Genomic DNA, 27,890 nt, shown 5'->3' with positions numbered 1-27,890 from the left:
GAAGAGGTCGTCTCGGTCCGGATCAAACTGAACAAAGGTTCGGTTCGTTTCTAGTGTGAAAGCATTTTCTGTATGGTTCGGACTTTCAGACCATTTACAGGAAGTTCCTGTTTATGTTTTAATATTATAATGTTATTTTTAAATTTCATCTAGGCTACATTGATTATGAAAAGTGAAAAGATGCTTCTGACAGAAGGTCAGAAATGATTTTGCTTAGAAAGCCTATCTTTAATGTGAATTTAGTTTTGTATAAATTGTATCTTAATTTTGATCACTGTGTCATCAGATAATTGCCTGGATTTAATAAATAAGAAGCAAATAGTCTATAGCAGACAATAATCGCAGGAGCGATCACATGCTTTGCACATGAACTGGAGCGGGTCTCAAATAAACCCAAACTCAGCAGCTACTTGTCGCACAAACATGAGAAATATGTGTATATAAAGCTTGAAATGTCCACTTTTAAACGTAATGAAAAGAAAATAGTCCAGCAATGCGCACTGTTCAATAGTGGCAACGATATGCGTCCGTTCATTCATTCTGGTCAAAGACGCTGACGTCAGACGCACGTCCGTTTACAAACCAATCAATGTCCAGAAGCCGCCCACATAGATGATGACAACAGGACGCAAGTGTGTCATGTTCAGTTCTTTAGTGCACTCGCATAATTGCAATATGAAACCAAACCAAAACTAACCGAATGTATAAAATGTATCAAAACATGAACTTTGGTTCGGACCTTGGTGCGGACTTTCAGGTGTGAAAACGCCCTACGTTACTTTTTAAAGGAGTAATCAGTAATCAGATTACTTTTTCAAAGTAACTGTGGCAACACTGCTGTCCACCTCTGCCTTTTGCTGAGTCTCGCTCTAAATGCAAGTTTTTCTTCACAATACTGCATTAGGGATGCACCAAATATAACTTTTTAGTTTATTTTACACTGTCTTTGAGACGTGTTCTCTGGAGTGACCAATCACGCTTCTCTGTCTGGCAATCCCATGGACGAGTCTGGGTTTGGCGGTTGCCAGGAGAACGGGACTTGCCTGACTGCATTGTGCCAAGTGTAAAGTTTGGTGGAGGGGGGGGGGGGATTATGGTGTTGTTTTTCAGGGGTATGCTGGTGGTGTTTGAGGAGAGACCCCTGACATAGTTGTAAAGCGCTTTTGGGTGTACAGTAGCACATATGAAAGCACTATATAAATGCCTAATTCATAACATCGGTTAAAGTAAACGCGGCTAGTGCTGTGCCTGGTATGGTATTTTCTCTGCGGGCGCGTCTCATCTTCAGCGTGTCCTGTGTTAACGTCCTCTTTACAAACTTCATAATCTTTCCACACGAATTACAGTTTGGGAAATGATTGCAATGCAGCTTGTGTGCAAGTCCGATTGACCCGAAGCGAATGCATCAGATTCCGATTGGCTCTCTGATATTGGAGTATTGCAATGATGCTGTCTATGTAGGGAGCACACTTTGTGTTTGGAACGGCTCCTGTGACTGTGGGAGGGTTGAGGACAGTGTAGCAGAACAATCTACCGCAGTGCGCTTCAGCCCGACCTCACCTTCTTATCCTCTTTCGCTCTCTCTCTCTTTCGCTCTCTCTCTCTCTCTCTCTCTCTCTCTCTCTCTCTCTCTCTCTCTCTCTCTCTCTCTCTCTCTCTCTCTCTCTCTCTCTCTCTCTCTCTCTCTCTCTCTCTCTCTCTCTCTCTCTCTCTCTCTCTCTCTCTCTCTCTCTCTCTCTCTCTCTCTGTACTAAGCCTGAATCTCCCAGTCTCAGCTGTGATGTAGCATGATCGGTTTCACATACAGGATTAGTGCTCATGCATTGTCTGTTTCCTTCTGTGACACGCTCCATATTCTCACCATAATGCCCACTTTGCAGGACACTTCGGGTCAGTTTACCCAAAAATAAAAATTTGGCCATTAATTCCTCGCCCTCATGTCGTTCCAAACCCTTAAGACCTTCGTTCATCTTCCGAACACAAATGAAGATATTTCTGATGAAATCCGATGGCTCTCTGATCCCTCCATAGACCGCAGTTTAATGAACACTTTCAAGGTCCAGAAAGGAAGTAAAGACATCGATAAAATAGTCCATGTGACTCCAGTGGTTCAGCCTTAATGTTATGAAGCGACGAGAATACTTTAGTGCGCAAACACAAACAAAAATAACGACTTCATTCTACAATCTCTCCTCGTCTGTGTCAGTCTCCTGATGCTGCGTTCACACCAAACGCGAATAGAGCGTCAAAGTCGCGTCTAGTTGGACATTTTGAATCCATTCGCGGGTCCACAGCGACTTGTACGTGCGTATAAATCGAGCGTTTGAAGCGAAATAGACGCGCGTTCAAGGCACTCCAGGAGAAATATGTCATAAAACACCACTCTGCCTCTTTTCATTTTCATTAAAAATATATATTACACATTAATAGCCACACAAATGTGGTCCAGGCAACTCCTACATTATCTTCACTGCATGTATATTTAAATATCCTTAAAAAATAAAGTTATGCAATTTATTTTTTTTGTTAAATAGGCGCTTTCTTTATAAATAAACTAAATTTAAACTACATTCTCACCTGAAAAAGTCTTAAAACTACATTTTGTGACACAATAGTAGTATTTTTTAATTATGCAGGGTTTCTCATTGTCACTTTACCACGTGACAGCAGCGAGCAGGCTCCTGATTGGTTAACGCGGCGCGAATTGACGGCGAAGTTCAAATTTTTCAACTCGAGCGTCAGACGCAAATTCGCTTCAAACGCGTGAGCGCACAAAAAGCACCGCTTGCACGTAACACGCAAGGCGGTCAATTTGCGTCAAATTCGCGTCATTTGCACGAACTGGATGCGCGAATGAGGTGGAGTCGCGTTTATAGCGCCTAACGCGCCGCAGGACCTCCAGACGCTCGTCAACGCGCCTTTCTATTGACTTACCATTGAAATCACTCGCTCCTGACTAGAGATGTGCGGTATACCGGTACTGGAAAAATACCGGTATATATTTTATTTCAAACTGTACGATATCATGATTTTGCTCATTTCGGTATATGCTGCTGTTCCTAAGTCCACCGCTAGGTGGCAGCGCGAACCCAAACTGACGTGAAACCGGCAAATGTGGCAACAGAACAAGATGAATACAGCAGTTGAATCTCACTCAACACGCACAAAACAAACTCATTAATAAAAAGCGGATTAGACGTGAAATTTGGAATTACTTTGCTTCTAAAACTGCTGAAGAACCATCAAACCTTGCCAAGCATCGGTCACTTAATTCCTGACTTGTAAGACATTAAGAGATCGACAGGTGAGTGCTTCTAACGATCTAATTTAGACATTTATCTTTCACTGATTAACGCACATCAAAGATCGTATCGTTTAAATATAAAGAAATTTCCAGCGTTCGTTTCAACCAGTGACGTTTAGACCTCATAATATTTGCATGCATACAATTGCACTATTGACATCCGCGAAAGACATAACCAACTGTGTTTATGTAACTACTCACTAAAGATTGACATAATTTTGTGTATTTGACTGAGGAAAAACAACTAAATTTGGAATGCGCGAGCTTTTTAGGCTTGTGTGTGTTTGTTGTTGGCATGAGCGCAAAGAAAACTCCCATATGTATTACGAAATGCTATAAAATCGCTTGCATGTTCAAATTGGCGAGGTTTAAAAAGACGTGGGCAGTGATTTCCGTCAGCTGTCCCGCAACGGAAGCGAAAGTGTTGAATCTGAGCGCGCAGATGCTTTTATAGTGCAGGTGCGATGTCTTTTGAAGCCAGAAGCAATTTGCTCATTTTGAGAGAATGGAGATGCGCAGTAATGCTGAAATTACTTACAAGAAAGTTTCCAAATGACTGATTGATGTGATAATCTTTGTTGATTAATTTAATAATAAACATTTTGCGGTAATTTCCCGCTTCATAAACCCAAAACTTGCGAGAGTGAGTAAAATTATGCGCAATACCCGCATCAAAATTCAGACCCTGTATGGTATCGATTTAATATCGGTACTTCGGTATTAGATTGTGGTACCGCACCGAAGACAAAATTGTGGTATCGAGCCATCCCTACTCCTGACGCTCTATTCGCGTTTGGTGTGAACGCAGCATAACACCAAAATTTCCCTTAGCAGGACAATAAAATGTATATTTTTCTATTAAATTAGGCCTAAATTCAGCTCAATCTGATACCCCTTCTCCACCAAAATGAACCGGATGACGAACGCTGTTATAGAGACGGAGCGCATTTAGGCCACGCCCACACCGGGGGAACAATCCAACGCTCTCCATTGACTTTGTGTTGCGTGAAGCACCTCATTGTCATTTCTGACTTATAACAAAAACAAAACAATGTCTAAAAGCTGATATGTGATGAGGTGTACAGCAAACAAGCTAAAGAAACACAGAAATATGTTTTTATAAGATGTCGACCCAAAAAAACGAGCGTTTAAGGAGACAAGTGGATACAGGCAATAAGACGTGACGCTTCAGCAGGAAAAATTGGTACATTTTTGGGATCCTGACACTCAGTATGCCTCAGTGTGCAGGAAACATGTGTCACTGTTAAGTCAAATATCCAAATGTCAGTTTTATATATTATATTTCCTGTCGGTGATTATGTTCCCCTCCAGTGGGTGTCGTTCTCAGTGTAATATAGCATGTCGTCTCAATTGCCTGTATCCACTTTTGTGTCCTTAAAGGGACAGTTCACCCAAAAACAAAATGTTTAAGTTTATCTGCCCACCCTCAGGGCATCCAAGATGTAGGTGTCTTTGTTTCTTCAGTAGAACACAAATGAAGATTTTTTTAACTCTAACCGTTGCTGTGTGACAGTCGTATAATGATGTCAATGGGGATATTTTAGAGTATGAGAGCAATGAGAGTAAAAACACAGACATACGAATCCTTATTAAAACCTGTGGCGACACATTGATGTCTTAAGACACGAAACGATCAGTTTCTGTGAGAAACCCAACAGTATTTGTTATTTTTTTACCTCTTATCAGACGAATGTCATCTAGTATTCCCAGCTCCATAACTTCCGGTGAATAAGGTCAAAATACCAGCGCGATCATAGATATATATATACATAGATGCCTCATTCGACCGACTCGCGCAGGCACTAATGAGGAATCTATGTATATATCTATGATTGCGCCGGTATTTTGATCTTATTCGCCGGAAGTGATGGCGCGGGGACGGCTGATGCAGAGCCATAGGAAAGAAATGAAATAAATGTTTAAATAATGGATATTTTTCTTACACAAACGCATGGATTCGCTTGAGAAGGCCTTTATTAACACCCCGGAGCCGCGTGGAGCAGTTATATGACGGACAGATGCACTTTTATGGACTTGAAAAACTATTACTGCTATTATAAAGCCTGGATCAGCCAGAACAGTTTTAATATAACTCAGATCGTATTCGTCTGAAAGAAGAATGTCATACACACCTCGAATGACCTGAGGGAGAGTAAATCATGGGGTAATTTTCATTTTTGGGTAAACTATGCCTTTAAACGCTCGTTTTTTGGGTCGACAGCTTATAAAAACGTAGTTCTGTGTTTTTTAGCTTGTTTGCTGTACACCCTGTCACATATCCGCTTTTAGACATTGTTCAGTTTTTTGTTGTAAGTCAGAAATGACAATGAGGCGCTTCACACAATGCAAAGTCAATGGGGACGGTTTGATTGTTTTCTCCCCGGTGGGCGTGGCCTTCAGATTATGACGTGCGTCGCTCTGTCTCTATAGGAGGAACATCCTAAAAAAATAACTTTTTTTTTGTGTCATTCTAGCAACAAACAGAGCGGTGTGTGATGGAGTACAGCAGAGTGCAATATCAAATATTGGGGGGGGGGGGGGGCAATTTGGCCGTTTCTAATTATTCAGGGGAATTTGCCCCCCTCAACGTCTATGGAGGTTACAGCCCTGTGTCCAATCTAGACATGTGCCGGTAAACGGTAATACGATATACCGCAATAATGAACATGCACAATATTGTTATCGTGGGCACTTCAAAATACCGTGAATAATTATTTATTACGAATTATTCCGATTTTTAGAATGTATTTTAAGAATACTTTACCCGTCAACCGTTTAATATGAACAACGCGTCAAAGAGGAACACGCACTGATGTAAACAGACCGTTCATGAGCCGAGCACATGGCGGAAGGCGTGAAGACGCACTGAAGTGCACATTCACTTTCAGACAGCAGAGGGCGCTGATGGAACAGCAGAAATACAGCCGTTTCCCCAGTAACCACAATCCGGTGCTCGTCATCACATAACCTAATAATTAAAGACTTAGTAATTTTCAAACTTTTTTTTTTTTTTTAAGTTTTAAATTACATGCCCTAGATATTGTTTGAATATGTTCTGACTGTTGTTCAATCACACACTTTACAATATGGCTCCATTATTTAACATTAGTTCATTCATTAACAAACTGACAATGAAAAATACTTCTAAAGCATGTATTAATCTTAGTTAAATGTACATTTCAGCATTTAATAACACATTATTAAAATCAAAAGTTGTAACTATTATTTAATGGACCTGAGCTTACACTAACAGTTGCTTTTTTAAACTAACATTATCAAAGAAGAATAACTTCTGTAAAAATGTAGCTATTCGCTCTTTGTTAATGTTAATGCATTAACTGGCGAGACATTATTGTAAAGTGTTACCTATTGTTCTTTATAATTCTTTAGCACTTTAATCTGTTTCAAATATTTGTTTACTTTATACATTTTTGTGTATTGCTTTATTGTATTTAAATGTTTGGTTCTTTTGTTATAATAAAGTTTTTAAACCTGTTATAGTATGACAACACTTTTTTTGCAACTTTTTTTAAATATCGTGATAATACCGTATACCGCGATAAAAGCTTCAGCAATTAATCGCAACATGAAAATTTGATACCGGCACATGCCTAGTCCAATCACGTTTGATCTGGCGATTGCAGAAATAGTTTGCACGATGTGAGTGTTGTCGTTCATCAATCTCCTTGACATTGCATTGAATGCGATTGCCAGTGTTTGAACTTCAACCTCGGATCATTATCAGTCAGAAAGCTCCCACACATCCCACACAAACGCCTGTCACATATATAAATCAGTTTTTAGATGATCCGTCCTGTTTTAGCGGCGTGGATCTGTGTGGGCCGTGTCAGATTTCCCCAGTCTCCGTGAGAGCGGGCGAGCGCTGGGATGAGTGGGCTGGTTCAGCGCTGGGTGTCTTATGTTCCATTGCGTCAGAACACACTGTGTTATATAAACCCTTTCGCTGTCAGAGGATGGAGACGGCTTTGATATCTGCTTGTTGTCTCAGTGCTGATGAGAGGACGATGACTGTCCACTTAATACTGAGGAGAAAGTGCTGGAGAAAAAAAAACACACTGTGTGATTTGTCAGTTGTACTGGGCGCTCGTAGTTTTCCCATAGTCATTTTTTTTTGTGGCCGATATAAAGCAAATATACACCGATCAGGCATAACATTATGACCTGAAGTGAAACACACTGATGATCTCTCCATCTCCTGTTAGTGGGTGGGATATATTAGGCAGCAAGTGAACATTTTGTCCTCAGAGTTGATGTGTTAGAAGCAGGAAAAATGGCCAAGCGTAAGGATTTGAGCGAGTTTGACAAGGGTCAGAGCATCTCCAAAACTGCAGCTCTTGTGGGGTGTTCCCGGTCTGCAGTGGCCAGTCTCTATCAGAAGTGCTCAGAGGAAGAAACAGTGGAGAACCGGCGACATTGATGCACGTGGGGAGCGAAGGCTGGATAAATGCGCCGCCACAAAGCACAAATGCTTCAGGAATGGTTTGAGGAGAACGAGTTTGAGGCGTTGACTCGGCCTCCAAATTCCCCACATCTCAATCCAATCGAGCTTCTGTGGGATGAGCTGAACAAACAAGTCGGATCCATGGAGGTCCCACCTCGCAACTTACAGGACTTAAAGGATCTGCTGCTAACATCTTGGTGCCAGATACCACAGCACACCTTCAGGGGTCTAGTGGAGTCCATGCCTCATGCGAAACAACACAATATTAGGATGTTATCTTGTCATAATGTTATGCCTGATCGTTGTGCATATATATATATATATTAGTATGTATACATTATTTATTTAAGGTGTAAGGTTGCATGTTTGTTATTTGTTATAATTTACACTTTGTGTAAGAAAAGCTCATTACAAATATTATTATAACACATTATGCAGTGAAATTGATTTATTGTTCATATTTACTAAATTAGACATCATTAATTGTAAAATTAATCAATATGAAAAATAATTTGAACTTGATTAAGTAAGTAAGTATGTACAATAAACAGTTATCTTGATTTGTTGCTGTAATCCTATTATAGTATTTTTCACACAGTTAGTTAAAAACATGCAGGCGTTCTCATCTCATCTCTATATACCCTATTCATTAACAACATGTATTCTTATTTCACTTATTTCTGTGCATAGTTATTATATTGATTAATAATAGATAGTTATCTAATCTGTGTGCTTTGTATATGTGCATTTCTGAAATGCATAACAAGTACAAATCAATTTCAATTGTAATGTAGATGCATTTTCTGTGAAGCTGCTTTGAAACGATATGTATCGTGAAAAGCGTTATACAAATAAATTTGAATTGAATTGAAATTTGAATCGCTGTCAGAACAAAAGGTGCTTCTGACGGCCAAACAGAAAAACGTGCAAATGCCAAATATCGGCCTTGGCAATGTATCGGTTAATCAATCATTATTTATTTTATACATGTTTTTTTTTTTTTTTCTAGTCACACTTAGCTTTGTCTCACGTAGCAAGACCATAAACCGTAAAACAAAATATGGTGTTTTTTTTCTGCTAGTCATATGATGTGATGACTAGCAGACAAACAGCAATCCACCTGTCACTCAAAGTGGCCACGCCCTTAATTATGCAGAACTTTAAGGCTTTATATAATGTAAACGAAAAAGTTATAAAATAATTCACCCCCCTCATAGTCACATTTTTCTTCCATGAGGGAGTTTGGCGTCAAGTCTCGCCGGACATCCTGTACAATTCAACCAATCAGATGACGACTTCGAAACTCCTGAAGTGTCTCCAGAAAAGTGTGCCATATGAATCAAACACGTCTGAGGCCGAGACTACACCTAGCTCTGAAATGTTTTGTGTAGTTATGAGCAGTGTTGGGGAAAGTTACTTTGGAAAGTAATGCAGGAGAGCTGTCAGTCAAATAAATGTGAAAAAGTAACTCAGATATTTTGTTGTAAATTTGAAAAGTAAAGCGTTACTTTACTAGTTACTTGAAAAAGTAATATTATTACGTAACTCAAGTTACTTGTAATGCGTTTCCCCCAACACTGGTTATGAGTATAAACTGATTTTCTTGTTGTTTTGTCCTCAGGTTCTTCTTCAGGATGTTGCAGTGATTGTAGTGAAACATCTGATCGTGACGATGGGGATTTTTGGGAACCTGGCCTGTACGGGTCAGGCCAACTGTTACAGCAACTCCTCCAAAGACTACTGCTACTCTGCCCGGATCCGCAGCACTGTTCTGCAGGGGCTGCCCTTCGGAGGCGTTCCCACGGTCCTCGCGCTGGACTTTATGTGCTTCCTGGTAAGTGACTGACGGGGAAAAATGCTTGAAGTTAGTGATGTGTCGTTCATGAACGATTCGTTCATTTTGAACGAATCTTTAATATGACTCGGTAGTCTGAAGCAAATCGATGCGTTTGAGTAAGAAAAATATCCATATTTAAAACTTTATCAAGTAAACTTTCGGCCGACCGCCTTCCCTGTTCAATTTATGGAAAGATTGTTGAAAGTTCCCCTGCGGATGGAAAGACTAACGCGACCAGATCCGCTCGTCATGACGTCACGAACGCATCTTCAGTTTCACTTTCAACATTCAACACTTTTCCATGGAAGGCGGTCGGCCGAAAGTTTACTTGATAAAGTTTTAAATATGGATATTTTTCTTACTCAAACGCATCGATTTGCTTCAGAAGGCCTTTATTAACACCTCAGAGCCGCGTGGAGCAGTTATATGATGGACAGATGCACTTTTTATGGACTTCAAAAACAGAGCAACTATGAATCCAATTCTAATGTTTGGATTAGCCTGGACTTTTGTAATATAACTCCGATTTTATTCGTCTGAAAGAAGAATATCATACACACCTCGGATGACTTGGGGGTGAGTAAATTATGGGCTAATTTTCATTTTTGGGTGAACTATCCCTTTAAAGGGTGCTTTCACACCTCTAGTTCGGTTAATTTGGTCCGAACCAAGGGCAAACAATTATACATTGTAGCATTTTTCAGCTTTTTTGGTTCCATTTCACACCACACTGATTGCTTTGGTCTGAACCAGTTGAAACTAACCAAAATGCAGTCACATGACAACATCCACATCACTCATTGGCCATGGCGTATTTCCTAAACTGCGACTGCGCGGGCTGGTTTTGTCCCTGGCCATAATCTATTACATTGTTTGTATACACCACAATATGAAAACAATACATTTCTATAATGAAGCGCGGATGCGGCTTGAAAACAACGCTCTAATGTAGCGTTCACACCGGACACGAATTTGCTTCATTCGCGTGTGACATTCACTTCACAACAGACGCGAATTCGCCTCATGGGCGGGGCTTCTGCCAGCGGCTCGTCTCGTTGAGAAATGGCTGACATGGGCTGTGTTTACACATCTTTTTTGTTAAAATCTACTGTTAATGTGTGATAAAACATAGTTTTAAGACTTTCAGGCGGTAATGTAGTTGTTTAAAGCTCAAATCTGTGGTTTATTTATATAAAGAGTGCCTATTTGAACATTTTATCTGCCGTTTTCGTAGTTGTGAGCTCCAGTGGATCAGCGGCGCTCATTAACCCCGGCGAGAGCAGCCTTTCCTCGGCCAGTCCTTCTGCCGCTGGCTCTGATGTCTCTGTGGCGTCTCCAGCTATAATTCGTCTTGTAACGGCCGATCTTTGCTCTCATGGATCTATAATTTGTTCCCTGGCAAATCGTTTAGGCTGAGGGCAAAGAAGTTTCATAACTTTTTAAATTTTAGGCTATAACTTTACGTTACAGTTTTAGCCTACTAGCGCTGACTTTGAATGTTTGACTGAATTGTTTGCTTTATTTCATGTATAGCTTATTATACCTTTTACTTATACTTTTGTATTATTGATCAAACATAAACTTGCATTAAACAAAAAGAGACTGTTGTGTTTCAAGTCATTTAATGTTCTCACAGTGATAATCATATTGTCTGAAGCAGATATTAATATACAGATTTTCTCCTCATTGTTGTCACTACTAGAGCAAGCTCCTGATTGGTTAACGCGGCGCGAATATCCGCCAAAGTTCAGATTTTTCAACTCGGGCGGTTTGCACCATTTGCGCGAATCACGTGTCAAACGCTCAATTTGCACCATGTCATTCGCGCAAATTGCACTGTAGAATGTCTATTCGAGTCTTTGCGTTGACTTAACATGTAAATCACTCGCGCGAATCGCGTCATTCGCGTCCGGTGTGAACGCACCTTAATGCACTGCAAATGGCGAAGATCGACTGTTTGCCACGGATTGCATCGGAAAGGTCACGTAGACGTAGGTTAAAAAGTATATAAATGTCTATTTTTCTTGAAAATGTGTCGGATGGTTTGTCTGGATCAGACTCTATTCCTGGTCTGGGATCAGTCAGAGCCTCTGAAGCCCTTCCTCTGAAACTGCATTGATTTGGACCTTCAACCGTTGGTTCCCATTGAAGTCCATTATGTGGAGAAAAATCCTGTACATGTAAGAGACGTAATTCATTGGGCTGGCAATTAATAAACACTTGACAGAAACTATAACAACAAGTCTTTTTTTAAATGGTAAAATAAATCCCAAGTGGTCAAGTAACTCTGGGATTGTTTTGATAAGTAACCGACTAGTCCTGCAACCCCTATTCCCAATTTACCTTTAGAAAATAAAGCCTATTTTTAAAATAGTGAAATAGAGTTGTCATTATACCAAAATTTCAGTAGTCAAACTTGCCACCAATGGATAGACCCAGTTTTCTGGTTGTCAGGTCAGAGTTATATTCTCATGATCTCTTCAGATGGGAAAAATCAAGTGAGCCTACATTTTAGATGTACAACAGTACATTTACATGTACAAAACCAGTTGTTTAACCTACCAACTCCGCCAGTTTGACTCTCAGCACCATGGCTGCCCTCTTGACCTGCATTTCTGCTGATGACTTGAGCTGCGAGCTACACATCAGTGTAAACGTCAAGCTGAAGTTCTGCTTCTCTTCCCAGGCCAATGCAAACAAGATTGAAAGCTCTAAAACTGCGTCAGAAGCAAATTTTATCCTCAACTGCATTTATCTTTTCTTCAGTTTTGTGCTACTGCAGGGCTCGACATTAACGCTTGTCCGGGACTAGTGTTTTTTTTAAAGGGGCAAGTGAAAGATAATTTTACTTACCGAACTGGACAAGTATCCTGATTATAACGTCAATAACAAAAAATAACTAGGGAATCACCAAAACGTTCATTCATTTAGTGTAAGTGGCGATTGATAGTGGATAATAATATAATATATAATGTACTGACGGTAACAAGGTGGCGCTGTTGAGGCTCGTGCAGCCTCATGAGGACAGTGAGAGTTTTTATATTTATAACATACAATACAGTTAAGCAACATCACACGACCAAGAGTGCAGTATACCATCAAGACTGAAAATGTGACCCTGATTTCATATGACCGCTCCATAAACAAGTAATTCATTTTAAGTCACTTGTATTTTAGACGCAATATTGACTGTTTTTGTTCAGCAGCGAAAATAGATCCAAGCAAATATCACAGCGCTTCTCACAGCAACACTCAACCGTGTTTCATTACTGAATGATTCAGCCGTTTGAACGAATCGGTCGAGTCAAAGATTCAATGACTCACTCATTAACAACTGCTCCATTCCTGAACAAATCAGCCGTTTGAACGAATCGTTTGACTCAATGACTCACTCATAAACAACTGCCTCATTCCTGAACGAATCAGCCGTTTGAACAAATCGTTTGAATCAATGACTCAATCATAAACAACTGCCTCATTCCTGAACGAATCAGCCGTTTGAACAAATCGCTTGAATCAATGACTCAATCATAAACAACTGCCTCATTCCTGAACGAATCAGCCGTTTGAACAAATCGTTTGAATCAATGACTCAATCATAAACAACTGCCTCATTCCTGAACGAATCAGCCGTTTGAACAAATCGTTTGAATCAATGACTCACTCAGAAACTGCCTCATTCCTGAACGAATCAGCTGTTTGAACGAATCGCTTGAATCAATGACTCAATGGCTGAATCCAAAATCGCCCCCTAAACCCTCATTCACTATTCCCTACTTTAGTCCACTAATGCAGTTCACTTGAAGGAGTGAATGAAAACAAGTGTGTGAAGTCGGACAGCTGTTGTGTGTTCATCGACTGTACACTCGTTATTGCGGTGCATTGTGGGATTGAATGAGTGCACTCGATAACGTCCACTATGGTTTCGGACACCACTACAAAATGGCCGTCCCTTTCAAATAATGCCCTATTTAATGGTATAGGGGGCGATTTCAGATTCAACCAATGACTCACTCATAAACAACTGCCTCATTGCTGATCGAATCAGCCGATTGAACGAATTGTTTGAATCAACGACTCACTCCATTCCTGAAAGAAGCAGCCGATTGAACGAATCGTTTGAATCAACGACTCACTCCATTCCTGAAAGAATCAGCCGATTGAACGAATCGTTTGAATCAATGACTCAATCATAAACAACTGCCTCATTCCTGAAAGAATCAGCCGATTGAACAAATAGTTTGAATCAATGACTCAATCATAAACAACTGCCTCATTCCTGAAAGAATCAGCCGATTGAACAAATCGTTTGAATCAACGACTCACTCATAAACAACTGCCTCATTCCTGAACGAATCAGCCATTTGAACGAATCGTTTGAATCAATGACTCAATCATAAACAACTGCCTCATTCCTGAACGAATCAGCCGTGTGAACGAATCGTTTGAATCAATGACTCACTCATTAAGACGGTCACTGCGCCACCTACTGGTGGTTTAGTTTTGTGTTTTAATAGCGTCATTCTTTCCAACATTTCTTATGTGTAAATTCAAAAATATTTAAAACAATGTAAATGATTTCATTTGATTGGGAAAAGCCCTATATATATTTTTTTTTTCTAATTTAATATATTGATCAAATATAGAAATTTAAAATGAAAGATGAAGCATATATTTAAAACGATTAGGGAAAAATGCCCTTTATAAATGTCAAAATATCATAAATATGCAGATTTGAATATGTCAAAGCTGACTGAACACTAATGAGAGTATTTCTTTAGAATAAATTATATTTACAACACACACAAAAAATCCTATTTTTTTTACTTCGGACAAGTGAATTTACTTTTCAGAAAGACAAGCACATAAAAGGCTTAACGTCGAGCCCTGTTACAGTATTGAAAATTTCACGTCTCTATATTGATTAATTTCAAAATATGCTTTTTTTTTAAGTTTAATCAGAATATTTGTGCATTAGCTCTCTTACTCATAGTTTTTCTGGTCATCTCTGCTTCTCAGGTTCTTCTTTTTGTCTTCTCCATCTTGCGGAAAGTGGCGTGGGATTACGGCCGCCTGGCCCTGGTGACTGATGCTGACAGGTAAGGACATGTCGCTGTCAAACCTGTCTGATTGATGGCTGTCATTTGGATGTCAAATTGAAAGATTTTTCAGATGGATTGCCCTCAGACCATCACTAACTGCAAGTCTCATATGAATTCTTCTGTATATTCTCTGTGTGTGTTTGGTGTAAAAGAACACGTATGCATGTGTATTTCTTGTAAAAGTGCAAGAAAAAGAAACCAAGGGTAAAAAAAAGAGAGCATTTCATCCTTGCATCATCTGAATCCCGGGAAATGATAGGGTTCTGCCCATTTCAGAATCCCTGATCCAGGCTATCAACTGAGATGACCAGCAATGGACATGATCTCATCCAAATAATAACGTCCTCTCTGAGTATCGGCAGAAGTGGCCAATTATGGGCGAGAACACAGTGTTTGAGTACAATCCCTCACTTTCTGTTAACCACAGGTCTTAGGTGCACATTTGAGTCCGCAGAGAAGACCACCTCAGGTTACTGATGGGAAAAAAGTCATGGGATGGGTTTTTTTGGTTTTGAGCAGGGTTTTTCCTGGGTCAAAAATGGTCTACGGTGGTGGCTGACAGACATGGTCATCCATACACACACACACACACACACGGTAAAAAAAAAAAAAAACCTACCCACTTGATCTGCAAGCGCAATACTGACAATAAATTTGAAATAAATTCAAAGAAAGTTTGTAACTTTTGCTTATCTTATTTTTATACCTTGATGTTTGTTTTTGTTCCTCATTTTTACACTATTTACTGATAATTGTTTTGGTAATCATATCAATATTAAAAAATAGTATTAAAAAAATGAACAAATAGCCTAATTTTCTGCCATATACAATCAGCTAGCTAACAACACATTTGTTCTGGGTTCACCTCACTCCAGTCTAAACTAAATGATTTTAGGCTATTTATTTTACTACACATTGTCCACATAAATAAGCTGAAAGACTGTTGATAATTAAAAATAATTCTTACTATCCACTCTTGCTAAAGTGGGTAAGCACACTTGTGTTCTCATTTCAGGTGTTGTTCTGAGTAAATGATTAAACTGATTCGTGAGTTCAGTGTTGGACAGATCAGTTCTAACCAGTCGTTAAAATGATTCGGTTCAAAGGAGTCATTAGGTGGCGAATCGGACATTAGCAGACGCGTTGTGTGTGAATCCCGTCTTTAGAACATCGCGAAAGATTTGTCAACACACAGAAAACACTTCATAACCGGATAGGATTTGTTTCCTGTTTATTTAAAGTATGCTTTATGCAGCTGGTCAGAGAATCAGTCAATGTTTTTTGAGCGCATTTCACACCCAGCGGTAATTAAAGGAAGACGTCTGATAGCGCCACATGCAACATGGATTCGGTCTTCCGACCTTTTGATTTTGATTAACGTAATCTGTGAAACATTAGAAAGCTAAAGGCCTGTACACACCGGGACGAATATCGCGCGCGCTTATCGCCAGCGTTTTTCGTGCCGTTTTCCGGCGCGTCTTGAGTGTTCACACCCAAGCGATTTTCACTGGCGCTGCGCAGAGTGAACGTGCACATTCAGTAGATGCGCTCCCGGTACACAAGATGGTGCTGCGGCACTTTAAGCCTCTGACACTCGCTTGTCACACAGACGGAGAAGAGAGACAGTATTTACGTGCTTGCCAAAACCACAGATATATTATGTATATGGACAAAACCATTCACACACTTTTTGCTAACTGGCAAGCAGCATTAGCAGTTCATCTTCTTCTTTGTCTACTTACTACTTCTTCGTCGTATCAATGTGTGCTCGGCAAGAGCGTTTTGTGCTTGAGCGCCACCAAGTCGTGTTTTACGGTCACTTCAGCAGCTCCAGGCACGTGAACAAAAGCGCCGATCTCATTGGTCGGACAGTTTTTTACGCGCCGCGTCAAAATAAAAAAACGAACCCGAGGCGTTTTTTTAAAAATGACGCTTTTACGCCTGGCGTTTTACGCGTCGGTGTGAACACTCACATTGGCGCCCATTGTTTAGTCCCGAGGCGTTAAACGTCGGCGATAAACGCGTGCGAAAATCGTCCCGGTGTGAACAGGCCTTAAGAATGCTTATTTTGAAGACGGAGAGCGTGCGAGCGGGGTAGGAGCTCACTGATCGTTCTCTCTGTCACTCAGTTAACTCAAGTGCAGCACTCATCTGTTCTACATCACTCATAAATCACAATAACTGATCAAATAAGGCTTTGGCGGGACAAAAAATTGTTTTGGCGGCCGCCAAAAACTTTTCAATGTAGGAAAAACCCTGTTTGAGGTATGAACCCGAGCCCATTGCTCTTTCTAATTCAGGCCTGGTACACACTAGATGATTTTCACATCTTAATCGATTTTAAAACGGTGGGAAACCACCGACATAAGGCCAGTTTCGACTGTTTTTTAGCATTATAAACCTCCTACTGCACACACTAGAGATTCGTCCTCACAAGATCAAACGTGACATGAGGAGAAAAACAGATGGAGGGCGATCGATGTCGTCTGCTGGTGCTTCTGATGTGAGTTATGTTTTACGGGAAGAAAAACAAAGGAGAAAAAAAGAATGTGAGGGGTGATCTTCTTTCTCAATACTCCACTTTCATGGCATGTTTGAGGCTGAGTTTCAGCTATAGAAGCGCATAATGTCTGGTTGGTGACGCTTGCTCAATCTCATTGGCTATCGCGGGTATCACGTCAGAGGCAGCCTGATCGATATTTACGTTTTGGGATTGTGTGGGCTCCGACAAATTATGTCAAAATGCCGATCTTGTCGAGTATCATCGTAAACCTAGTCGGTTATGTCTTAAGTGAACGTAAACATGAAATTTGCCAGTCACCGCCAGCGTTTCATGGCCCACAGAATATCAACATCAACACCCCAAAGCTTCACAGTTCTACACCTCGTCCTGGGTCGACGTTTCATTCAGTAACATTAGGCAGTTTTGATTTAGATGCTGTTTAATGTTGATGATCGCGTTATTTAACATATCGTCGCTGTCCGATGAAAACCACGTATGCCGATTTTGAGATTTTTCGACAGATTGAATGTCCAGGCTCATTTCTGTATACAGTATGCTTCACATATCTAAATGGCCAATGAAAAGTTGTGAAATCATGTCATCTGATTTTCACGTATATCCATTTGGTGTCAAAGCTGTCAATCATGCCGCGTATCTCCCGCCCTGTGGAAGCATCTCGCCGGTCTCGTGAAACATAGCCTGGTGAGACAATGACTTTCCTTCATCAAGGTAAACGTTTCCCCCCTGACGCCAGACGTATGTCTAGGAGTGACAAAATTTACGGTAGGACTGTACAAACAAAGTATCTGTCTAGCATTACTAGGGTTGGGTACCGAAATCCGGTTCCAATATGGCACCGGTACTTATATAACCGGTATGTACCGGACCGAATCAGAACGCAGATTTCGGTTCCTCATTTCGGTGGCAAAATTCAAACGTGCTTTCGCGTGCTTTGGCTGCACCGAGCCAGAGACAGACACTCAGCGCTGGTCACATCACAACTCATGACAACTATTCAGTGTTTTCAACCACATCATGTTTATTCCAGGTTTCAGACATTTAAATGCTCATAAGTAGGCTACTAGCAAAAAACACACACTGATGTCTATGAAAGCGGCAATGACAATCCTTTCAGGCGGTTATAATTTGACTAACGTTACGTGTTTTATTCACATCAGATACATGCACATTATATAGTAGCTATATCGTTTACGCTATTCTTCCTCCAGGTCACTGGTCACTTACTTTCATGTATTTTGTAAGACGAGAATGCTCTCAAGTGTTGTAAATCCGACAGATCCGATTCTGAGGCGCAAACTAACATGGCGCCGCCCATTGCGCTTTATAGATCAACTAACACACATTCACTCACACATTTGAACATCAGATAGTTCGTGACACAGTTAAGAAGTTTGTGAATATTTTGAATAAAAATCAAAAATGAAATAAACCCGATACAGCTGAGCTGTCAGCGCTATTGCAGCTGCTGTGTGTCATGTGAGAAACATGACGCGTCACCATGGAAACATTAAGGCGATGCGTTCTAAAATATTTAGCCAGAGAATATGATCATATTTCAAAATAAAGCTGAAGCTCAAAGCTGGTTAGTAGCAGACCGAGAATACAGACTAGGCTAACTGCTGTTATTATTGTAATTAAGAGTTATATTAGGCTTGTTGTAGTTGGGTTAGGTGGCTTAGGTTTTACTGTGAATTTGTAAATAAGTCAATTATAATTTGTAAATAAGTAGATTGTGTTTTGTATTTATTTATATTCATACATTTAAGTATACATTAAACTTTTAATAAATGGTTCAATTTAAATAAAAAAATAAAAAGCCATTTAATGTCATCCACCTCGTTTTGTGGCCTTTAAAAAAAAAATAGTATCGGTTCAGGCACCGTTTCGGCACCGGAACCGTTTTAAAAGTATCGGTTTGGCACCGGAATCGAAAAAAACCCAAACGATACCCAACCCTAAGCATTACCATGTCAGTGTATTGATTCATTGTCCCTTCATAGTTTGCAAGAGACATTTAATAAATGTATAATTAATATTAAATAAACCAAGCGTATTTAATAAACTATGACGTAGGCTATTTAATAAACTGAGCGTATTCCTCTGTCAAAATGAAACGCGACTTGGCCATTCTAATTAATGATCGGAAGAACGCGTATCGACCACCGTTACTGTAAAATATGCACGTATGTCCATTTAAACTCAATTTTGGTCAAATGTGGATTACACTGGCATGAATATGGTTACATGTAAAGATGCCGTACCAAGTATGACAACGCTACATTCAACTGCTTTTGAAATACGGTGTTTTTTTCACTTCCTGAAAAGTGACCGTTTTGGATATACGTGAGTTTCATACGCATCTGCTTATAAGCGATCACTCGTTTCTGCTTCTTCTTCACCTGTGTTTTGATCAGATTCTGTTCTCGTTCAGGAGATGTGTAACAGCGCCCCCTACCGTATAACAGTGAAAACACGGACAGATCTCCTCAATGGCAGGGAAGAGTTTTCTCATGAAAGACGAGATGACAAAAGACAAAATAAACACTCACAGCTCTTGACTGAATCACTTTAATAAGGGTTCATCTATATTTTACAGTGAAGATTAAGTGACATTTGATTACTCTTTCTGTACCTGAAAATCTAGTTTAGACCAACATAAAACAAATGAAAAAAAAACTTATTTTCAGGCTTATGTACAAAATGTATGTATATTATGTATATACTCTATTATATATACAGTACCAGTCAAAAGTTTGTGGGAAAGTGTCTCCAGACTTTTGACTGGTACTGTACTATAATATACACATAAAGAATATCGGCCGACATATCAATATCAGACTTTTTTTACTCCCTAAAATTGGTATTGGCCCCCTAAAACCCATATCGGTCGGGCTCTAATTTTTGGACAAAAAGTTTGAGAAGTCTCGAATCGAGCCACGCTCCGCAGATCATTGGGGGTTGCAAATCAGGCCCAAAATCTGGCTTAAAATCTTCAAGTGTGTGGCCAGCCTTAGCCAAATTAATGACAAACACTGTATTACAAAAAACAATCTTTAATTCTAGCCAACTTTAGCCTTCATCAGTTGGCAAAAGTAGAAAACAGTTCGGAAAACAGAAGAATTGGACTTCTTGATCAAAGTTGAAGATTCATCAGGATTTCCTCCCTTGGACAGAATTGGATGAAATTTGGTGCGTGTCCTCAAATGGTCCTGATGTTCATATGTACCAAGCTTCATTAAGTTTGATCATTGCGTTCGGACGTTACGCTCATTAGTAGAAATAGTCAATAACATTTAATTGACTTGTGAGTGCAGAGTGAATTAAAGGGGCAGTTCACCCAAAAATGAAATTTCTGTCATCATTTACTCACCCTCAAGTTGTTCCAAACCGGTATGAATTTATTTCTTCTGCTCAACACAAAGGAAGATATTTGAAAACCATTTTTGTACCCAAGCAGATCTCGGCAGCCGTTGTATATTTCCCCCACTATGGTAGTCAATGTCTACCGAGATCTGCTTGGGTACAAACATTCTTTCAAGTGACTTTTTTTGGATGAACTATCCCTTTAATGAACAAAACTCCCCTGAGTGATGTTCTTTCTGGAGTGTCTTGATGCTGCTAGTAGTTTTGGTGGCGTATTATCCAGGTTCTGCCTCTCAGAGACGGTCTTCCTCCATCTGTACTCCTCACAGCTTGAATACACAGGTGCAACTAAATGCACATTTCCTTGGCAGGGGTAGGATGTGAATACAAGGCTGCTCACACACACACACACACACACACACACACACACACCATCTGTGTGTGTCATTGTCGCCGAGCAGTTTTGCTGTGTTTCTGTCAGTGCACATCATTGCTGTGTTTCTATTTTCACTCTGCTCTTCCCTCTTTCCGCTTTTCTTTCTTCCCTCGCTGGTGCTGAATGGAGCCAGAAATATTCCCGTGAATCGATCATGTATTATTTGCTGCTTATTAATGTCTCTGGAAATAGACTCAGCCACTGGCATTGTCTTATTTTAACTTGGTTACATAAGTGCCTCCATATATATTTATTTTCAAAACTGAGCTTTGTAAGTTGTGCAGTTTAATCTGGTGTTCACTAACCAGTACCATTCACAAATATTTCGGGTTTGAAGGCTGTTGTAGTGATGATTGTTTTCTTGTTAAGTCTCTTTGATTGTGCTCCCATGATGCTTTACTTCTTCCTGTAGTCGAGTGGACAGAGGAAATCTAGCATTAATGAGTTTCCTTTTAGACTTGAGTAGGCATTTCGCATGTTCTTACTCTTTCACAGCGTACAATCGTCCATCCTCTCACTCAATCGCTCATTTGCATCATTTATGGCCAAAGGCGATTTAAAAGCCACAGTGATTTTTGCATATTGTTTTAGATGAAGTGTTTGTGGACCTGCGTCTGTAATTACAGCGTCCGATTGCTGATTCTGACTTTCCCATGTGGACTGGACATTAAACACGCGGCTCCAGTTTGCGCTCTCGTGACTCTACGGTTCACGGGAACAGATCTGCTTGTAAACTCTTGAGTGCTTAAGTGGAAGCGCAGCTGTTGATGTGGTGTAATGGAGCCAGTTGTGGACATTTAATTCATATCCGAAAGATCACAGAAACCAGGAGCATGTGCAGATTTCTACCGTGTTTCTATTATTTTATCACAATGTGACTACTTGTCATCCAACAATTTAAAAATTATTTTATTTTAAGTCACAGCTTTAAAATAATTTAAAGCTGCAACTTAAAAAAAAATTTTTTTAATTTAATTGGTTGCATTGTGATAAAAAAAAAAAAGAAAATAAGTAAAAAGAAAATAAAATAATTTTAAGATGCAACTTAAAATAAAAAATTATAATAAAATAAAATTATTTAAAGCTGTGACTTAAAATGTGATTAAAAAAGAATTAATCAGTTGTTGGATGACAAGTATTCACCCATTGTGATAGATAAATAAAGAAAAAGAAAAGAAAATAATTTAAAGCTGCAACTTAAAATAAAATAAAAATTATAAAATAAAATATATTTTATTTTACTACTTATATTCTTTTATTTTTATTTATCTATTTCATCCAACAACTGATTAATTATTCATTTTAAGTCACAGCTTTAAATTATTTTATTTTATTATTTTATTTTATTATAATTCTTTATTGTAAGTTGCAGCCTAAAATGATTTTGTTTTTCTTTTTAATTATTTGATATGATTTGATTATTTTATTTTTTATTTTATTTATTTTTTAAATTATTACAATGCAACCAATACATTTTTGCAGCTTTATTTTATTATACATTTTTATTTTAAGTTAAAATGATTTTTTTATGTTAACTTATTTTTTTTATTTTTTTATTACAATGCAACCAATTTATTTTTATTAAATTTTTTATATATATATATTATATTTTTTGCAGCTTTGTTTTTTATTTATTAAAATTTTATATTTTAAGTACAAAATTTAAATGATTTTATTTTCTTTTATTATTATTTTTTTATTGCAGTGGCTGACTATCCAGCAACCAATTAATTTTTTACTATTTTATTATAAATTTTTTTAAGTTGCATCTTCAAATAAAATGAGTAAAAGAAAAAAACTATTTAATTTCATTACTTGATTTTTTTTTTTATCACAATGGATGACGGCTTGTCATCAAAAACCAATTTTTGCAGCTTTAATTAATTTAATTAATTAATTAATTAATTTATTTATTTATTTATTTATTTATTTATTTATTTATTTATTTATTTATTTATTTATTTATTTATTTATTTAAACTTTTTTAATTATGTAAAAAAATATATAATATATATATTTAATTTTTTATTTATTTAATTAAATTTTTTTTAATATCGGAAAGATGACAGAAAAATGTGTATAGTAGGCTACCCTTTCTTCTGTGCAAACTGGGTTGGGCCAAAACAAAATTTAGGCATTTTACTGCACTAGCACCTTTTATTATTATTATATTTTATTTAATATTTATATTATTTAATTTTATTTAAATTTGAGTGTTATTTTATTTCTTTAGAAGAACGTATTTGAATTGCACATCATGTTTACAGCCCATTGAGAGATGCTGACATGCATCTCCTCTAACATCTGTCTCCACAGTTACACATCTGCAGAGATCCAGTCCATTCAAGCTCATGTTTTTCCTCCTTCTGTTTTCTTTCCTTCCCAAGACAGAAGAGAAGATTCAGCGGTCTGGAGGAGCGGGAGTAGTATGTGCCGTTATTGCTTTATTCTGCTCACTGGTCAACTAACTGCTCACTTAGTGTGTGTGTGTGTGTGTGTCATGGTTTATAATGATGGAGGTTCCTTACCTTTTGACCTTTTCTAACAGTCCACGGGTCACACATGGAGATGTGTGTGTGTGTGTGTGTGTGTGTGTGTGTTTGCTGTCCTGAGTGTTTTCTCTGATTGCACACCACATACTAATTCTCCTCTGGTGTGTGTGTGTGTGTGTGTGTGTGTTTGTGTGTGGTGTTTGACTCACTCATGTGAATTTGCTGTCCTAAGGCCTCTAACACATGAGTGTCAATAACCGCCTGTCCTTCGTGTCTCTCTTTGTGACGTCTGTTGTGTGACTACAGTACGAGAAAGGAACGGAATAACTATGAGCCCGTACGCAGGTAATAGAGCTCTATCGGTCTCTCTGACCCGTTGTGACCCCAAAGAGCGGATCCAAACAAGACCCCTCAGTATTGTGAGTCTTCCCGCCCTTGTGAATGTGGCCAGTCGAGTGTATGTTCTCATGTAGAGCTTTCCTCCAGAAGTGGATGTGCGCTCCTCACACACGGTGCTGTAGCTTTAATCACTCTCATGATATTTCACACCTGGTCATGTGACTTGTCCTCCATCCACCGGTTCATCAGGTTGTGACTGTATCTATTTTAATTTAGTTGCCGCTTTAAATTATTTTATTTTATTTTTTTATTTTAATCTGCAGCTTTAATTTTTTTATTTTTTATTTATGGGTGACTACTTGTCATCCAACAGCCGATTTAATAATTATTTTTTATTTTATAAAATACTTTTATTTATTTATTTTATGATTATTTATGAGTAACAACTGATTTATTATATGATTTATTGATATAATATATTTATTATTTTACTATTACTTTACTTTTTTATTTTGTTATTTTTTATTACAATGGGTGACTACTGGTCATCAAACAACTGATTAAAAAAAAAAAAAAATTAAATTGCAGCTTTAAATTATTTTATTTTACTTATTTTATGTTATTATTTTATGGGCGACTACTTGTCATCCAACAGCCGATTTAATAATTATTTTTTATTTTATTTTATAAAATACTTTTATATATTTATTTTATTATTATTTATGAGTAACAACTGATTTAATTTAAGTTGCGGCTTTAAATGATTTATTTTATTTTATTCTATTTATTTTATTTTATTCTATCACAATGGGGGACTACTTTTCATCCAACTACCAATTAATTAACTTTATTTTTTTTAGTTGCAGGTTTTAAATTATTTTTTTATTTTTTTATAATTTTTTAAATTATTTTTTAACTTTTTTTTTTTTTTTACTATTATTATTTTTTTTATGGGTGACACTACTTGTCATCCAACAACCGATTAATAATATAAATATTTTTATTTTAAGTTGCAGCTTTAAATCTTTTTTATATTTTAATTTACTTATTTTATTGTATTATTTGTTTTATTTTATTTCACTATTACCTAAGTTTTTTATGTTATTTAATTTTTTTATCACAATGGGTGACTATTGGTCATCAAACAACTGATCTTTTTTTTATTATTTTTTAAGTTGCAGCTTTAAAGGAATTTATTTGACTTTTATTATTTTATCATTTTTAGTTTTATTTTACTTTTACTTTACTTTAGCACAATGGCTGACTTCTTGCCATCCAACTACCAATTAATAATTTTAAGTTGCAACTTTTAAATGATTTAAAAAAAATATATTAATTTTTAATTTAATTGTATATATTTATTTTATTTTTTTATGGGTCTACTTGTCATCAAACAACTGATATTTTTTTTATTCTTTATCTTTATCTTCATCTTAAAATAAAATAAAAAATAATTTTATTTTATTATTACTTTTTTTTTTTTTTTTTTTTTACCACAATGGGTGACTACTGGTCATCAAACAACCGATTGATAAAAAAAAAAAACATATTAAGTTGCAGCTTTTAAATGATTTTTAATTTTAAATGTTTTTGTAATTTTTGTAATATTTATTTATTTTTAATGGGTGACTACTTGTCATTCAAAGTTGCATCTTTAAATGATTTTATATTTTCATTTATTTATTTTATTATTATTAAAAAAAAATTGCTATTACTTTACTTGTTTTTTGTTTTTTTTACCACAATGGGTGACTACTGGTCATCAAACAACTGATTAATAAAAAAACAACTGATTAATAAAAATAAAAATAAAAATGTTTAAGTTGCAGCTTTAAATTATTATTATTATTTTATTTTACTTATTTTATGTTATTATTTTATGGGTGACTACTTGTCATCCAACTTCCAATAATTTTTTAAAAATATATTTTAAGTTGCCCCTTTTAAATGATATATATATATATATATATATAATCTTAGCATCTAAAGAAAGTTCATGCACATATCCAAAAAAAAAAAAAAAGGAAATGTGCATGAACTTTCTGCCAAACTTGCGCACCACAGAAGAAAAAATGGTCATATGGGTTTGGTTTGGAATAACATAAGAGTGAATAAAAATGTAAATTTGAACAGAATTAGAATTTTTTGGGTGAAAAAAATGTGCCCAATTCCCACTATTCCTTTCTATATTCAGTAAGAATCCCGAGCTGTATATGGCCTCAGTCTGTGGCGTCAGCGGAGTTTTAGCCGCTCAAACACTGCTGTCTTATTGATTGATTTGATTGACGGCTCATGATGAAGTGTAGAAATAGATGTTGGACTCAGTCCAGTGTATTACAGAAAACCCTGTTACTCAATGCTGAGGTCAGGAAACACTCAATTCATTTTTAAATGTTTAATTCTGGCCCGGTTCCCTTTTGAACCCCTGCTCTTATCACTTCATTCGAGACGGACATGTTTGAGAGAGGAAGATGCCCACATCCCTCGTTTCTAATGAGTCTGTCAGTCATCAAGACGCACAGCAGAGGAGCCACGTTAATAAAGTCATGTGACACAGACAAAGAAAAAGAGGATCCGGCTCTTTAAACCTTCAGAGATCGCGTCCTCAAAGCCAGTTAGTGAGGCATAAATAAATGACTTGGATGCTAAAACACCGTAACGCTGTTTTTAAAGTGATCTCGGTTACATATCAAGTCAGATTTACTCATATAGAGCTTTTCACAATGCACATGGTTTACAGGACATCATGTGTTGATAATATCATAATATCTTCATACCTTATAGCAGGACCGGAACCATGTCTTGAACATTGGAGGGACCAAAGTTTTCTTTTTTTATTTAAGAAATGACATATTTAAAGGATTCAAATGGATTTAAGGGAATAAAGGAGAAATTCGAGCAGTAAAAGAAGTTTGAGACCTAATTATAGCTTATATAGTTGTGAATTCATCCATTTAAACTCTTTGTAAATAATTTGGGCTGTCAAAAGATTAATCGCGATTAATCGCATCCAAAATAAAAGTTTGTGTTTACATAATGTGTGTGTACTCTGTTAATTATTATTTATATATAAATACACACACATTCATGTATATATTTAAGAAATATTTGCATGTATATACATTTATATAATCTATAATATATATAAATATAAATGTTTTATATATAAAAATATTTTTTCTTAAATATATACATGCTTGTGTGTGTATTTATATATAAATAATAATTAACAGAGTACACACACATATATTATGTAAACACAAACTTTTATTTTGGATTTATTTTGATTATTTGACAGCCCTATAAATAATATTTTATACATTAAATATGCACACATTCACTCTGGTTAGTGTTAAGAAACGTTTCTTGCCTCGTCACATTGTTATAAATGACGTCCTTGAAATGATTGCATATTTCAATTCAAAATGGCGAAATTACATGAGAAAGTTTGTTACTGTGGGTCGCTTGAACGTATAAATCATAAAACAGTTGTCAAATACTTATATCTTATCACGCACACACTCTTTCACTGTAGAAACTAAAAGCGTCGCGTTGGAATTCACACTCGTCTTCAGTGAACATTAAGCCCCGCCTTCTTTGATCTGATTGGCCATTATTTTGACATTGACGAGCGCTGTTAGACCAGCCTAAGGTTTGTCTGCCATCTTAACAACAAACACAGCGATGCGTAATGAAGAGCTGCATTAAGAAATATCAAATATTGAATATTCATATATTAAATATCAAATATTGGGGGGGGGGGGCAATTTGGCCATTTCCGATTATTGTCCCCCTCAATGCCTCTGGTGGTTCCGGCCCTGCCTTATAGGCGCATTTAGCATATTAAATTAAAGCTGCGATAATATAATAATCAGGCATTTGAGATTTGCTCTATATAGTGAATATCACTTTACACATGTACTGTATGTTTGCGACTGTATCGAGCTTTATATAGAGAGTGTAATAATACAGTTTTTGTGAAGGTTAGTGGAAATGCGGCTCACAGATCC

At 37.3% G+C, this 27,890-nt stretch overlaps 1 protein-coding gene across 1 annotated transcript in view; it reads left to right on the top strand.

Moving 5' to 3' along the window:
• The window catches only part of tmem63bb (transmembrane protein 63Bb), a 93,137-nt gene that overhangs the window by 20,027 nt on the left and 45,220 nt on the right, over positions 1 to 27,890 (top strand). The window contains exons 2-4 of the mRNA XM_079845301.1: positions 9,409 to 9,621; positions 14,644 to 14,723; positions 23,437 to 23,475. Of these exons, the coding sequence (XP_079701427.1) occupies positions 9,460 to 9,621; positions 14,644 to 14,723; positions 23,437 to 23,475 (281 nt within the window). The 5' untranslated portion in view covers positions 9,409 to 9,459. The remainder of the gene's footprint in view (positions 1 to 9,408; positions 9,622 to 14,643; positions 14,724 to 23,436; positions 23,476 to 27,890) is intronic.

This window comes from Gobio gobio (assembly GCF_949357685.1).
Source record: "Gobio gobio genome assembly, chromosome: 19".
Classification (NCBI taxonomy): Eukaryota; Metazoa; Chordata; class Actinopteri; order Cypriniformes; family Gobionidae; genus Gobio; species Gobio gobio.
This window is presented reverse-complemented; position numbering and strand designations above follow the sequence as displayed.